The sequence below is a fragment of the Archocentrus centrarchus genome, chromosome 7, assembly GCF_007364275.1.
Source record: "Archocentrus centrarchus isolate MPI-CPG fArcCen1 chromosome 7, fArcCen1, whole genome shotgun sequence".
NCBI classification, from domain to species: Eukaryota; Metazoa; Chordata; class Actinopteri; order Cichliformes; family Cichlidae; genus Archocentrus; species Archocentrus centrarchus.
The window spans coordinates 34,265,259-34,280,999 of NC_044352.1; the positions used below are offsets into that span (position 1 = coordinate 34,265,259).

At 39.3% G+C, this 15,741-nt stretch overlaps 1 protein-coding gene across 3 annotated transcripts in view; it reads right to left on the reverse strand.

Moving 5' to 3' along the window:
- Positions 1 to 7,502: 7,502 nt before the first annotated feature.
- Positions 7,503 to 15,741, reverse strand: part of skia (v-ski avian sarcoma viral oncogene homolog a) — an 84,255-nt gene continuing 76,016 nt past the window's right edge. The window contains exons 4-7 of one of the 3 annotated variants that reach the window (XM_030733025.1): positions 15,345 to 15,649; positions 14,883 to 15,217; positions 13,053 to 13,283; positions 7,503 to 11,019 (exon numbers count right to left, since the gene is read on the reverse strand). In XM_030733025.1, coding sequence (XP_030588885.1) covers positions 10,831 to 11,019; positions 13,053 to 13,283; positions 14,883 to 15,217; positions 15,345 to 15,649 — 1,060 coding nt within the window. In that variant the 3' untranslated portion in view covers positions 7,503 to 10,830. Of the gene's footprint in view, positions 11,020 to 13,052; positions 13,284 to 13,709; positions 14,606 to 14,725; positions 14,813 to 14,882; positions 15,218 to 15,344; positions 15,650 to 15,741 lie in introns of those variants that run through there. The other 2 variants (XM_030733026.1, XM_030733027.1) reach the window with 2 other exon arrangements.

Genomic DNA, 15,741 nt, shown 5'->3' on the forward strand with positions numbered 1-15,741 from the left:
TGTAGTGTTCTTCTAATGTTAATAAGTTTTGTTAGATAAGTTGTGTGTTTAGTTCATTAGTGTGATATGTACCCCAGAGAATGGTTTGGCTTGGGGGTAAATTAGCAGCAGCAGTCTCTAAAAGGCTGCCAGTTGGCTGTTGATGGAACCTTGCCCCACCATTGGGCAGTATTTTTTTAAAATTTTTGTTGTTATTCTGTTTTAAGCCAGTTTGAGCTTGTGACTCTGGTGTTCTTAGAGGATGTGGTTCTTCATATTAAGCCCTCAGGTTCTCCCTGTGATGCTGCTCCTCCTTGATTTTTCTTTTTTTTTAAAAGAGGTTTTTCCTAGTAGAGGACAATCAGACCTTGCCATTATTAATAGCAGTTTGTCTTCCAGTGTGGTCCCTATAAATTTTAAACATTCAGTCGTGCAACCTTTTATTAAGAAATCCAGCCTTGATCAATCTGTGCTTACTAACTTTAGGCCAATCTCTAAGGTATTTCTAAGATTTTAGAGAAGATTGTACTCAGTTGAAGTCTTTTTTGGAAAACCATGATATTTTGGAGGTTTTTCAATTCAGATTTAAAGCTCTCCAAAGTACAGAATCAGCACTGTTAATGATCTTTAATGATATTCTCCTGGCACCTGATCAACTATGTGGTTCTTGTTCTGCTTGATCTAAGTGCGGCTTTTGATACAGTTGACCACGATATCCTAAGAACCCATTTACAGTATCTTCTGGGTATTTGCAGCATGGCTCTGGAATGGTTTAAATCTTATTTAGCAGGCAGAACTATTTAGGTTAGCTTTGCTGGCTCTGAATCCTCCTCTGTCCCCCTGTTACAGGGGGTTCCTCAGGAGTCAATTTTGGGGCCCGTGCGTTATCTGCTTCCACTGGGGTCCATTTTTAGAAAACATGGAATCTCCTTTCACTGTTATGATGATGATAGCCAGATCAGTGTGCCATTAAAACAGAAGGATGTCTTCCCAATTAAATCTCTTCTTGCATGTCTTGATGACATTAAAGCTTGGATGGCCCTAAATTTTCTGCATTTTACTGAATAAAAAATTGAAATGGGAGGCAGAGCCTTCAGCTTTCAGGCCCCTCTTCTGTGGAACCAGCTTCCAGCTTGGATTCAGGAGACAGACACCCTCTCTATTTTTAAGATTAGGCTTAAAACTTTCCTTTATGATCAAGCTTATAGTTAGGGCTGGATCAGGTGACCCTGAACCCTCCCTTAGTTATGCTGCTATAGGCCTAGGCACTGAATGTTTCTTCTTCGTTCACCTTATTTACTTTGTTTAAACTACACTCTACATTTAATCATTAATTATTATTAATCTCTGTCTCTCTTCCACAGTATGTCTTTTGTCCTGTCTCTCTCCCCTCAGCCCGATGACTGCCCCTCCCTGAGCCTGGTTCTGCTGGAGGTTTCTTCCTGTTAAAGAGGAGTTTTTCCTTCCCACTGTCTTCAAGTGCTGCTCATAGGGGGTTGTTTTGAATGTTGGGTTTTCTCTGTATTATTGTAGGGTCTTTAACATACAATACAAAGCACCATGAGGTGACTGTTTGTTGTGATTTGGCGCTATATAAATAAAATTGAATTGAATTGAATTGAATTGAATTGAATTGAAGTGTTGGTGCTCTTGTGAGCTTCATATGTTATAATATACAGTGATTTTAGATTGGATAGTCAAATTGGTGCAGTAGTTCATTTCTAGGCATTATCTAGAGACAGTGATGTATGCCTTTATTACATCTCAGCTTGATTACTGTAACGCACTCTATGTTGGAGTCAGCCAGTCTTCTCTTTCATATCTCCAGTTGGTTCAAAATGCTGCTGCATGTCTTTTGACTAGAACACATCAAAGACAGCATATTACACCTGTCCTGGCTTCACTCCACTAGCTGCCAGTGCACTTTAGAATCTGTTTTAAGGTTCTTGTATTTGTTTTTAAATCCTTAAATGGGCTTGCTCCACCTTACCTTTCTGAACTGCTTTGTCCTGACACTCCTGTCTCAGGTCATCTGACCAGATGCTCTTACATATACAGAGAGCAGAAGCTCAGAAGGGGACAGAGCTTTTTCCATTGCTGCCCCTAAGTTGTGGAATGAATTGCCTTTGCACTAGTATGAGACGTTGATCTTACCTGCTTTAATGTATTATAGTTTATTTATTTTTAAATAATTGCTGGGTTTTTTTTGCCTTAATATTTGTACTCATTTGGTGTACAGCACTTCGTATTTGCTGTGGCTCTTTTAAAGTGCTTTATAAATAAAGTTTGGTATGGTATGGGTATGGGTTCATCATGCGAAGCTTCAATTACAGCGCCCTCTCCTGGAAAAGGGCAGTGCTTTTAAATCACACGTGTGTACACCTCAATGATCTACATTCAGTGTCACACTGCTATCACTTCATCTCCAACTCAAGCCTTCTATTTTAATTCAGTCGCTACGGGCCATCCTGACACCTCCATTCATTGGATAGAGAGGAGCCTGCAGCTAACATATAGTGTTCGATTCAATTTTATTTTATTTATATAGCACTAAAACACAACAGTCGCCTTAAGAGTTTTATATTGTAAGGTAAAGACCCTACAATGGTACAGAGAAAACCAAACAATCAAAACGACCTCCTCCACTTTGCAACAGTGGGAAGGAAAAACTCCCTTTTAACAGTAAGAAACCTCCAGCAGAACCAGGCTCAGGGAGGGGGGGTCATCTGCTGTGACTGGCTGAGACTGAATAGAGGGAGAGAGGACAAAAGACATGCTGTGGGAGAGAGCCAGAGATTAATAATAACTAATGATTAAATGCAGAGTGGAGCATAGACACAGAGTGAAAAAGGTGAATGAAGAAGAAACATTCAGTGCATCATGGATACCCCACCCCCACCCCCAGCAGCCTAGGCCTATAGCAGCATAACTAAGGGATGGTTCAGGGTCACCTGATCCAGCCCTAACTATAAACTTGATCATAAAGGAAAGTTTTAAGCCTAATCTTAAAAATAGAGAGGGTGTCTGTCTCCCAAATCCAAGCTGGGAGCTGGTTCCACAGAAGAGGGGCCTGAAAGCTGAAGGCTCTGCCTCCCATTCTACTCTTAAGTATCCTAGGAACCACAAGTAAGCCAACAGTCTGAGAGCAAAGTGCTCTGTTGGGGTGATATGGTACTATGAGGTCTTTATGAGGGCGGAAGGTCGGCGGTTTGATTCCTGGCTATTCCAGGCTGCATGCCAATACATCCTTGGGCAAGATACTTAACCCCAAGTTGCTCTCTGACGCAAGCATTGGAGTGTGAATGTGTGTGAATGTTAGATAATAAAAGCACTTAGCTTAGTTAATCCTGGAAGTGCTTGTATGAATGGGTGTGAATGGGGTGAATGTAAACGTGTTGTATAAGCACTTTAAGTGCTCAAACAGAGTAGAAAAGTGATATATAAGAACTAGTCCCTTTACCATATAAGATGGGGCCTGATTATTCAAGACCTTGTATGTGAGAAGAAGGATTTTAAATTTAATTCTGGATTTATCAGGGAGCAATGAAGAGAAACCAAAATGATAGAAATGTGCTCTATTTTTGTAGTCCCTGTCAGTACTCTCAATGCAGCATTTTGGATCAGCTGAAGACTTTTCATGGTGCTTTTTTTTTACGCCAATCTCTACGGTCCTGATAATAACTGTCACTGTGTACACAAACTAATGAATATGTTTACATCAAACGCAGTAAGGCTGAGTGGGCGTTAACTGGAGATCCAGTGTACAGTCCTTTCTAGTTAAGTGTTTGCTGCTCATCTTTTCCTTTTTAAAGTTTTCATAGTTATTTTGGAGGTTTCTCCAGAAACTGCCTTGAAACCACATCTGTGTATATAAAGTGGATGAGAGGATAAAGAAGAGGAATGTAATGTTTTACTGATGGGCAGAATGTCCCTTGTAGTGTCACAGCTCAGTTTTGTTTTACCTGAAAATAGCTGTTTGTATTTTATTTGTTCATCATCATCTTTATGGTGACATTACGCTTTCAATTAGCTTTTTTTGTCCTGTCAGAGTGTGCTAAGCTGCTTTTATTTGCTGATGTCAGATTTGTACTGAGTCGCAGAAGCATCTAGTCTCACAGTAGACTCTTACCTGCATGTTTAAAATCCCTCCAGTCATACTAAAAGTGAGGCACATGCCAGATAACATGTTTTTTTTTATAATAATAAATCCCCAGCTGTCTGCTATTAAATCTTTTTTTTTTTTTTTTTGCATTGTGTTCCCTGAGATTTTTTTCTCTTTAATATGAACTGTAAGTGTGAGGAGGCCTTAAATCATTTATGTTTGTTGATGAGGACCAGTAATGTTTTTCATACAGTATGATAGGCATATTAGGGGATAATTTGTCACCACTTCTGTGATTCATCATAGCTACCAGAAGACAAATTAAACTTTCCTACACTGCTTTATTTAGAAGCAATCTGAGAAAATCACCCTGTTAATATTACCGTGTTGACATTGGAGATGCTACAGTTAAGCTTTTGAGACAATCACAAAAAGCAAAACAATTTATTGCATTATAGGAAATGTGCAGTCCAGTGTTTGGTATCAGGCTAGCAGAACCAGGCTCAGGGAGGGGCAGTCATCTGCTGCGACCGGTTGGGCTGAGGGGAGAGAAAAAAGACATGCTGTGGAAGAGAGCCAGAGATTAATCACAAATCATAATTAAATGCAGAGTGGGGTATAAACAAAGTAAATAAGGTTAATGAAAAGAAACAGTGCATTATGGGAACCCCCCAGCAGACTAGGCCTATAGCAGCAAAACTAAGGGATGGTTCAGGGTCACCTGATCCAGCCCTAACTATAAGCTTGATCATAAAGGAAAGTTTTAAGCCTAATCTTAAAAATAGAGAGGGTGTCTGTCTCCTGAATCCAAGCTGGGAGCTGGTTCCACAGAAGAGGGGCCTGAAAGCTGAAGGCTCTGCCTCCCATTCTACTCTTAAGTATCCTAGGAACCACAAGTAAGCCAGCAGTCTGAGAGAGAAGTGCTCTGTTGGGGTGATATGGGACTATGAGGTCTTTGAGATAAGATGGTGCCTGATTATTCAAGACCTTGTAGGTGAGGAGAAGGATTTTAAATTCTATTCTAGATTTAACAGGGAGCCAATGAAGAGAAGCCAATATGGGAGAAATCTGCTCTCTCTTTCTAGTCCCTGTCAGTACTCTAGCTGCAGCATTTTGGATCAGCTGAAGGCTTTTCAGGGAGCTTTTAGGACAGCCTGATAATAATGAATTACAATAGTCCACCCTAGAAGTAATAAATGCATGAATTAGCTTTTCAGCATCAGTCTGAGAAAGGATGTTTCTAATTTTAGAAATATTGCACAAATGCAAAAAAGCAGTCCTACATATTTGTTAAATATGTAAATTGAAGGACATATCCTGGTCAAAAATGACTCCAAGATTTCTCACAGTGTTACTGGAGGCCAAAGTAATGCCATCCAGAGAAGCAGGAAATTAGAGATCATCCAGGCCTTAATGTCTTTAAGACATTTCTGCAGTTTAATTAATTGATGTGTGTCATCTGGCTTCACTGATAGGTAAAGCTGAGTATCATCTGCATAACAATGAAAATTGATGCAATGCTTTCTAATAATACTGCCTAAGGGAAGCATGTATAATGTAAATAGAATTGGTCCTAGCACAGAACCCTGTGGAACTCCATAATTAACCTTAGTGTGTGAAGAAGACTCCCCATTTACATGAACAAATTGGAGTCTATGAGATAAATATGATTCAAACCACTGCAGTGCAGTACCTTTAATACCTATAGCAAGCTCTAATCTCTGAAATAAAATGTTATGGTCAACAGTATCAAAAGCTGCACTGAGGTCCAACAGGACAAGAACAGAGATGAGTCCACTGTCAGAGGCTCTAAGAAGATCATTTGTAACCTTCACTAATGCTGTTTCTGTACTGTGATGAATTCTGAAACCTGACTGAAACTCTTCAAATAAACCGTTCCTCTGCAGATGATCAGTTAGCTGTTTTACAACTACTCTTTCAAGAGTCTTTGAGAGAAAAGGAAGGTTGGAGATTGGCCTATAATTAGCTAAGACAGCTGGGTCAAGTGATGGCTTTTTAAGCAGAGGTTTAATTACAGCCACCTTGAAGGTCTGTGGTACATAGCCAACTAATAAAGACAGATTGATCATTTTTAAGACTGAAGCATCAATAATTGGAAAGACTTCTTTGAACAGTCTAGTAGGAATGGGATCTAATAAACATGTTGCTGGTTTGGAGGAAGTAACTATTGAAGTTAACTCCGAAAGATCAACTGGAGCGAAAGAGTCTAAAGAAATACCAGCAGTGCTGAAAGCAGCCAAACATGAAGATAAATCTTTGAGATGGTTATGAATAATTTTTTCTCTAATGTCTAAAATTTTATTTGTAAAGAAATACTACTACTAGTTAAAGTGAAAGGAAACTCTATACAGAAAGGCCCAAGGGTGGAGTTCAAACCACGAACCTTCATGCTGTGAGGTGATAGTCCTAATCACTGTGCCACCAAACTAGGCCTTGGTGCAGTCCCAAAGTTCATCTTCTCACTGAAACAAATTGTTTTAGTTTGCTTCCCTTTAAGAACAGTCACAATTGACAAGAAAGACACCTTTCTTCTGATGAGCCGGTCAGGCTTCTGTGCTCACAGCTAGAGCTGTATGCTTGAGATGACCACAAAAAATAAAAATAAAATAACTGTCTACAGCAGATCTGAAAGTCATGTCCTTAAGAAACAGAAAAAAATGAAAGACCTGGCACAGGACCTAAGAGATGTATCTGGGTTTGCATCTGGCCCGTCTGCTGTATGAAGCCTCATCAGGAATGAGGGTGGTGGTCAAGAAGCCATTCTTAAGGAAGGGAAATGGGGAGAAAATGCTAGGTATGCCAAATTACACAAGAACTGGACTAATCTGTGGCAACATGGAGTGATAAATCCAAATGAGAAATTTTTGATTCAAATCACTGTAAAACATGATGGAGGCTCTGTCATGGTTTGAAGCTGCAATACAGGGGATCTTGTCAAAACCGATGGAATTATGAACATGAAAAAACACGTTAAAAACACATCTAAGATTTTTGTGGTCCATCTTTAGGACATCACACTTTTAACAATGCTGTCCCAAGTGAACATCTACTGTTAAGTACACTGTGATTCTCTTTTCTTAAGTCCTTATGGATTTTCCTCCACAACTTTCTTTGACCTCATGCCCTTTTCCATAAAGAAAAAGTGACTAGGAAAGGACATTAGTAGTAATTTTTTTTTTGTCTTCTCAACAAATGAATCCAGACTAACAGACTTTTAAAAAGGAAATGCATTTTAAGGAAAGCTTTGGTGGTTTCAAATGGTAGGGACTGATGTGATTGTTTAGCCTGAGGTGAACTGAATTCATCAGTGAAATGAATTTAAAAAAATAAATAAATAAAAAAAGCATTCAGTGCAACATAACATTCAGGCAGCATAAATAACAAACTGGGTTATTCTATCTGGACAAACAACTTTATTTCTGGTAATGCATCTATACACTGTACATTCAGTCACTGTAGTATATAAGCGTAGCTATTTTCAAACATAATCTCATAAAGTCCTTTACTTTACAATATAGTCCGTGTTGTTAGAGAAGGGAATGGTGGCATTGGAAGAAAAAGGCAAGAAATGATGAAAGAAACAAGGGAAACAGATGGATAAGCCAAGCCTTTTTTCATACTGTATATGTGGCATTAATAAATGGGAAAGCTTACTTCTTACATAAAAATATTTCTAGTACTGTATATAGTATTAGCAGCAGCACAGGGCTAAAAAGATACTTGAGGATGAGGGGGAAATGATCTGCAAGGTGGTGTAGTTGGTATAGTGTGTATGACCTATACTGCAGGTCAGCTATGAGATACTGAACACACTGTTAAAAATACATGATTGGTGGAAAAAAGTCATTCAATATAAAGACTCTACAGTAAAAAAAAAAAAAAAAAGAAAAAAAAAGGAGATGGACTAACGTTCTCTTACCCACTTCATTAACTGCTTTTGAAACATCTCAGTTTAAAACACAAAATTACAAACAAAAAATCCCCCAAACCCAAAACAGCTATTGTAAGAAAAAAAATTGTTTTTGAAAAAGGAAACACCAATGTACATATATTATTACAATACTATAAAAGGAAAAAATATTTACATTTGTAAATTCTTATTCAAATCTTCACACTGGCTAGTATTGGTATATTAATATGGAGTGTTATTGCTGCCTCGTTCTTTAGAAAATAAGTTGTTTTAATTATTTTTTATTTCAGGAGAACGAAAAGCCAAATATCGTTATTGTTTCCCCTGATTTGTAGAAAACCACAATGTAAGGCCATTAGCTATTTTGTAAAAACAACTACAAAATGTACCAATTTTTGGTCTGCCAAAGTTCTCATTAAGTCTTTTTGAACAAGCCAAAGTAACAATTCACCAAAGCAAGTGGCTTTTCTTCTAGAAAAATTGTCTCAACATACACATGTTGATTTCAAGCGAAGGGAAAAAAAACAAACAAACAAAAGAACAATCATTCAGAAAAAAGCCTGAAGCATTTTAGCTTTTGTTCAGTTTGTTCACTGCATTGAAAAATAAATTTCTGTAAACTGGTTAATTCTAGGAACACTGATTAAAAAGAGCTGCCGAGCAAGGGAAGGTTCTTTAATTTGACACCTGCAATCAGGAAATTGATGAGATACCCCCATCTCTAACAGCTTAAGCTTTCAGTTTTCCTACTCTTGAAACCTGTCGCCCACGTTCAGGCACTTAAGGTTGTCCGGCATTGTATTGATTATTTTTTCCTTTGTTTTTGCCGTCTTTTTACATGTGTGATTTTTTTCTTTTTGCGTAAGAACAATATACGGTTTGTTGCCCCCCCCCCCCCCCCCAATAGCATTTCTAAATAAGACAAATTGCTTTACATTGCATAACACAATAAAACCCTTACATTTACAGTATCAGTGCCCAATAACTGACTATATGTATGGCAAACTTTCTCAAATTTCATGCATAAAGAAAATGAGTTTTCTATTGAAAAATGTGAACATAACAATTATGTTGAAATCTTTTTCCTTAGAAGATAAAGACTTCAACATAACAGACAAGTAATAAAATATCTTCACATTTAAAACAACATCAATAATTAAAGGAAAACTAGCATTAACACAATGTACATTCCGGTTGTATTGCATCCACAGTGTGGTGGCAGATTCACAGCCTCCGGCTTCTGAATACAATTTTTGTTCATGCTCCTATATCCATTCAGCTTTGTGTTGTTAGATTGGGTACCCAAATTATTTTACACAGACAGGAGAATGTGCTGCCCAACACTTTTTTTTCTTTATTTACAATACTTTGCCTTATGAAAACAGAGCAGCAGTACTTATTGGAAATGCATATAATCAACAAAATGCCATATGGTAGCAGTTGTGTATATGATGATGTTTTCAAAGAAAGATTGCTGAAAATAGTGGGAGTACGATGGGTTTTTTTCCTCATGAGAAAGTGCGATTTATTATTGTAAAGTAAAAAACGTATTTATATGTACATACCTTAATTTAATTAAAATGAACATTTTGTGATTATTGACAGGAGTATCCACCCAGCCCGCTGTGACTTCACAGATTGGAGTAAAAACATGCTGTTAAACAAGGCCACACTTACATCTGGAGTATTTTCTCTTTAGAAGATAAAGATTTCAGGGTTTTGACCCAAACAAAAATAATAATAATAATGGCAACCTGTGTGAGAGAGACTGCTGGATACAGAACATCCAAAAAAGTGCTCATTAAAAATAAAAGGTGCCTTTACCTTTTAAACATCCACCAGGTAATTGTTGGCTCATGTAAGGTTAGAGTTAGGGATCTGTTAACATCCACCCCTTTTCAAACGATACTGCCATAATCTTTTGAGACTTTATTTGAAATGTAACATCTTCCAGTCTCAGAATATTTGCCTATTTAGCATGTAGCTGAAACAAAACCCAAACCTAATCTTAGACATGTCACCAGAGACCTACTGGATGTTAAAAGATTAACTTCACATGTTTTTATATCCAATACCAATCTAGGGTTTGGGGATTCAATGGGCTGCGCTGGCTTCCTGAAAAACCAACAAAACCCCTGTGGCACTGTGGGAAGTCCATTTGTTCTGTTCTACTTCTTTCTAATTCTTGTGTATCTTGTTAAAGTTTCACACTCCAATAGCACAGAAAAAAGAAAAAATCTTTTGTTTTCTTTACATATCGCTATATAATTTCTAAAATAGCTTATAATGTCTTCAAACTCCTACAGCTTCATTGTGGCAGGAGACAGTGGTGGATGCTTTCCCTCCTGGCTAAATTGCTGTAACACCTCCCAACAGGTGCATAACTGATATATGATCAACTTATCAGTTTATACCACAGTCCAAAAGTCTCCCCTTGTGTCCTTGTCAAGGAAAATCCATCACGACCACACTGAGCACTATAGATCTGTTCACTGTGATCCATTTTACAGTTCTGTGAGTTCAGAAGGTCCGTGCTTCAGAAAATGCATGCTTTCATTCATTCATCAAGGGTACCACTAGATTTTTCATGTACAAGGACACAGCTTCTCATTTCTTCTCTCTCTCTCTCTCTCTCTCTTCTCAAAGTCTTTTACTTCTTTTGTTCTGTGTGGTTGGTGGCAAACATGGGACAGTGGTACTTATGTGTGGTCTAGGACTCCTGAATGTGTCATGATATAAAATAACCATGGGATGTTTTTGGGGGCAGCAATCATGGTGACAAGGGGAAATGATTAAGCTTGTGAGGTTGGCTGCTTGGTTAGTTGTTAGTGAGCATGTCCTTGGGTGTCCCATCTTTGTTGCTGCTTGATTTGGGCCAGAGTTGCTGCTGTAGCTCCTTCACCATCCGCTCCAGGTGCTCCCTAGCTTCTCGCTCCTGCAGCAGGTCAGCTCGGAGCTGCTCACGGTCAGCCTCAGCATGTTGCAGCTTCATCTGGAGGTCCTCAATCTGGAAGACGCAAGGCCCAAATTAGCTGAGATTCTACCAGCGGATGAGATCGGAACAGTTTGGAGTGAAGAGAAGCCAAGTAAATATCTTACTCTACACAACTCAAAGTAATTAGAAATGCACTTGGGGAACACCTCGTCCACCAAGGCCATCCACCCATTCTCTCCTGCTTATCCTTTTTCAGGGTTGTGTGCATGTGTGTTGGAGGGGGGGGGGGGGGGGGGGGGGGGGCAGCTGTCATGGGGCAAGAGGCAGGGCACACCAATATGGACAGGTCGCCAGCTTGTCGCAGGGCTAACACTGAGAGACAGACAATAATTCACACTCACATTCACATCAGTGGATTCACACCTATGAATTTATGGATGGTGTGAGGAAACGAGTACCCAGAGAAAACCCATGAAAACACAAACTTTTATCTATGCTCTTTGAACACACACTTTGGCTCTCTCTCTGGTGGAGGAAATTATTCCTCCACCAGAACAGATATATGGAACAGATATATGAATGATATCTTATATTAATAAGATATCATTCATATATCTGTTCTTACATTTTAAAAAAACAGCCCTTTCTGCCCTATTCTACCATATTGATGTATTCTACAGTGTTTCAAAGATCCTACTGCAGCACAGTGTTCATATCATGTAACTATATGCAAACTATATAATAAGAGCTACTATATCATTTTTGACATGAAATTTCTGCTCATACAAGTTATGACTGGGAAATAATTTTTGTCTAAGTTGTTTTAAAAATGCAAACTACAATGAATGCTTCGCGTTAGCCACTCTCCTTCACAGGAGCTAAAATCAAATAGTGCAAACAGTTTTGGATTTCAAACCACAATCTCTGCAGTCACAACTGTCTTGTTCTTCCTATCTATTCAATCTATCAATGCCTTTATCGTCATTGTGTGATTAGAATAAAATCAGTAATCTAACAGTAAAACTGCCATAGAATGAATGTCAATGGTAGAGCAGGTCACCTACTAATCAGAAGTGCTTGTGTGAATGGGTGTGAATGCAAACGTGTTGTATAAGCTCTTTGAGTGCTCAGAGCAGAAAGGTGCTATATAAGAACTAGTCCATTTACATCATCGGCCAGGACATTTCCAGTCAAAGGAACTCTGTGCACTGGTAGAGTGATTGCCTAACTCCTTTATGCATCAAGTTGATGTCTTCAAACATTTGGGGTTTTTTTTAGCAAAATGACCATTGAGAGGACTAAATTAATGATGACAGTTTTTTTTTTTTTTTAAACTTCTGGCTGCAGCAACATAAAACATCCTGTTTTAATGACAGCCTCCAATAGAGGACTGCAGTCTCTGCGAGGAGTTACACAACTGGAGAGCGTAGCCTCTGTCTTGTTTTGTCTAATCTGCATTTCCCATGGTGCCTGAAGGAAGCTGACGTCTCTTCCTGTTTCCTCTTGGAGGGTGACTTATCATATGTCTCAGGGCTGCATCCATTTATTTTTGACTGGGGAAGAGAAACTGTGTTTTGTTTCCTTGGCTTCTCTGCTGACCTTGAGAATATTTATTCTCTGTGAGGGTATAATAGTCTACATCAGGGGTAGGGAACTCCAGGCCTCGAGAGCCGGTGTCCTGCAGGTTTTAGATGTGTCCCTGATCCAGCACACCTGAATCACATATAGAAGTCATTAGCAGGACTCTGGAGAACTTGACTGCAGACTGAGGAGGTAATTCAGTCATTTGAGTCAGGTGTGCTGGATCAGGAACACATCTAAAACCTGCAGAACACTGGCTCTCGAGGCCTGGAGTTCCCTACCCCTGGTCTACATTTACTACTAACACACCTCATTCCTACCTGTGTTTGTCAAATGTATCATATAGCTATGTAATGGTTGCTGTGCCCAAAAGCCTGAGCAGTGTGCCTGGGATTTTTTAAAATAATAAATATTGCTCTCTAACATCATAGTTTTTTCAAAGCTTTTGGCTCACACATTATTTGAAACTTAAAGTAAAGTTTAAGTTTTATTATTTGAAACTTAAAGTAAAGTTTTATCTTCACCTGTGCAGAATACTTTGCGCGGAGTCGTCCGGCCTCGCAGCCTTTATCACAGACCCTCAGCTGTCTGGCCTGCTCTAGCTCCCGTTTCAGGCGGATCCTTGACTCATTGGCTTCCTTCATCTTCTTCTCACTCTCAGCTCGCAGACGCTCAATTTCCTTCCTGAGGTTGCGCTTTGCCTCGGTCGCCTCCCGCAGCTTCTCCTTCTTGGCCACCCGCAAGAACTCCAACTCCTTCAAAGTAGAGAAGGTAAAAGTTAGAGGGTTAGCAGGTAATTAGCCTCTTAACATTCACTGTGTCATGGAAACTCATCTACAAACTGGATTCCAAAAAAGTTGGGACACTAAACAAATTGTGAATAAAAACTGAATGCAATGATGTGGAGGTGCCAACATCTAATATTTTATTCAGAATAGAACACAAATCACAGATCAAAAGTTTAAACTGAGAGAATGTATCATTTTAAGGGAAAAATATGTTGTTTCAAAATTACATGGCGTCAACAAATCCCAATGATACATTCTCTCAGTTTAAACTTTTGATCTGTGATTTGTGTTCTATTCTGAATAAAATATTAGATGTTGGCACCTCCACATCCTTGCATTCAGTTTTTATTCACAATTTGTTTAGTGTCCCAACTTTTTTGGAATCCGGTTTGTAGTTAAGGTTTGTGTTGGGTCTGTTTTTAGTATTATGTTAAATAGGCAAATTTTCCTATTTCAAATAAACATCTCAAATACTGGCAATATAGAATTTTGTTAAAATCTTTACTGCTTGTGTGTTCCAATCAGGCACAAATTTAAAAATGAGTAAACTAAACCCTGGCACTAGTCCTAGATAGGTCACCAATGAGCTGGTGGAGGTTACAAGTTTAAGAAGATTGTTTTGTGTCAAATTTTGAATGATCACTAGGAAAATTTAGTGTCATAGGGTGCATTTTTAACACCTTATATAAGCACATTAAGAATGTGACATACATTGGTTGTACGTGTCACATTGCTGTTTTACTCTGTTTGTGAACTGCTGACACTTTAGGGCAAAGACTTGTTACTGTGTGTTTACACTGAGCCAAGTCAGTTTAAAGTAGGGGTGACAGAAGCTAGATTTACTTCCTCTAAATCTCTGAAATAGTGTCAAATGTGTGCTGTGGTAACCCGCCCATAGCCTTCTCACAGGAAACTAACAGCTGGGACAAACTAATCCATCATCAAGCTTTGTTGGTTCCTACAAAAGAAGCTAAAAGAGTAAATCTACATCAAACCTTTAATTTTACAGAGACTTTAATGACAACTATCTGAATCCCATCAGGGTTCATTGGACTAGACACAGGAGGAAGGATACCAGTGGGTCTTTCATTGTAAGACTGCTGCTGGATAAGCTTGTAGGTGACATGGATTTGCAGTGCCCCTCTACAGCCCCTCCAACCCCTAATGGAAAAAGAAAGTAGAATACTCTCCTGCTGCAATTGCTTTTCTTTGCTCAGGATGCAGTTGACTTCTACTTTTGGACACCGGAGCTCAATTAATTTCCTCAGTGTGCACAATTTGAGGAGTTTCTGTCAAAAGTCATGAATATAAAGAAGACCTGAGGTTTAATACTTGTTGTTATGGGCAGCTACGGTTATACCAGTTCAAACAATTTCAAGCCAATCCAACTCACTTCTTAGGTCCTTGAAGGGCAGTCCAATTCAAGTCACATATTTTAAATGTGCTAATAACCTTTAACCTCTGCTTCCACTCCTTGCTCAGCTGGTCTAAACACACTTTGCAAATATACAAAAGTAACATTCATATTTATTTTCCCTGGAGAAATATTTTTCTGACAATGATTACCTGTTGAAGGCTGCGTTTGGCCTGCAGGGCTGATCCCAACTTCTCTTCCTGCTTCACCCTCATCTTCACGATCTCGTGCAGAAACCTCTCCTTTGACTCCTTGGAATCCAGTCCACTGTCCAGCGCCTGCCTCAGGCTCTCCAGCTCTGACTCCAGTCCAGGCTCTAAAGGGGTGGCAGGGACTGGTGCTGTAATGGATGTGACTCCAGGGGCTGTGCCTTCAACCGATGTGATTGTGCATACAGGACCTTGGGCACCTGGCGGGCTCAAGTCTTTGGCTGAGCTGCTGGACGAGGTGAAAGATGGCGACGAGAGGGAGGATATGGATGAAGCAACTATTGGGATTTGAAGAGATGAGAGAAGGTGAAACAATGCTTCTGTGTGAAATTACATAGGACTAAATTTATTTAGCCAAACTATGAAACAAACAACCTGATTAGCATTAAAACATTTTTTGCTTACATTCATCGCGGCTCTCCACTTCGATCTCCACCTCAGAGTCTTTGTCATCCTGAGGAAGTTGCAGTTTGCTGGCTGCTGATGGCAAAGGGCCAGGATTTTCTTGCACTGGGGCTGGGAGCTCCTCTGTGGCTCTTCTCTTGCGAGGCCTGGTATTGGGGTGTGCACCCTCACCTGGAGGTTCACTTCCACTTGGATGGGAGGTGCTCTGTATTGACGAGGACATAGACCCTACCTTCGCCAGTGGTAGCGGAGTGAGGGCAACATTGGGAGCCACTGCATTTTCCAAGCTCCTGTAATTGTAGAAGCTATAAAGAAACCAGACAGACTCGTATGTAAAACATGACTCGTGCTGTTTTACATACAATAAACTAAATCAAGGTTATGTGATTAACAATGA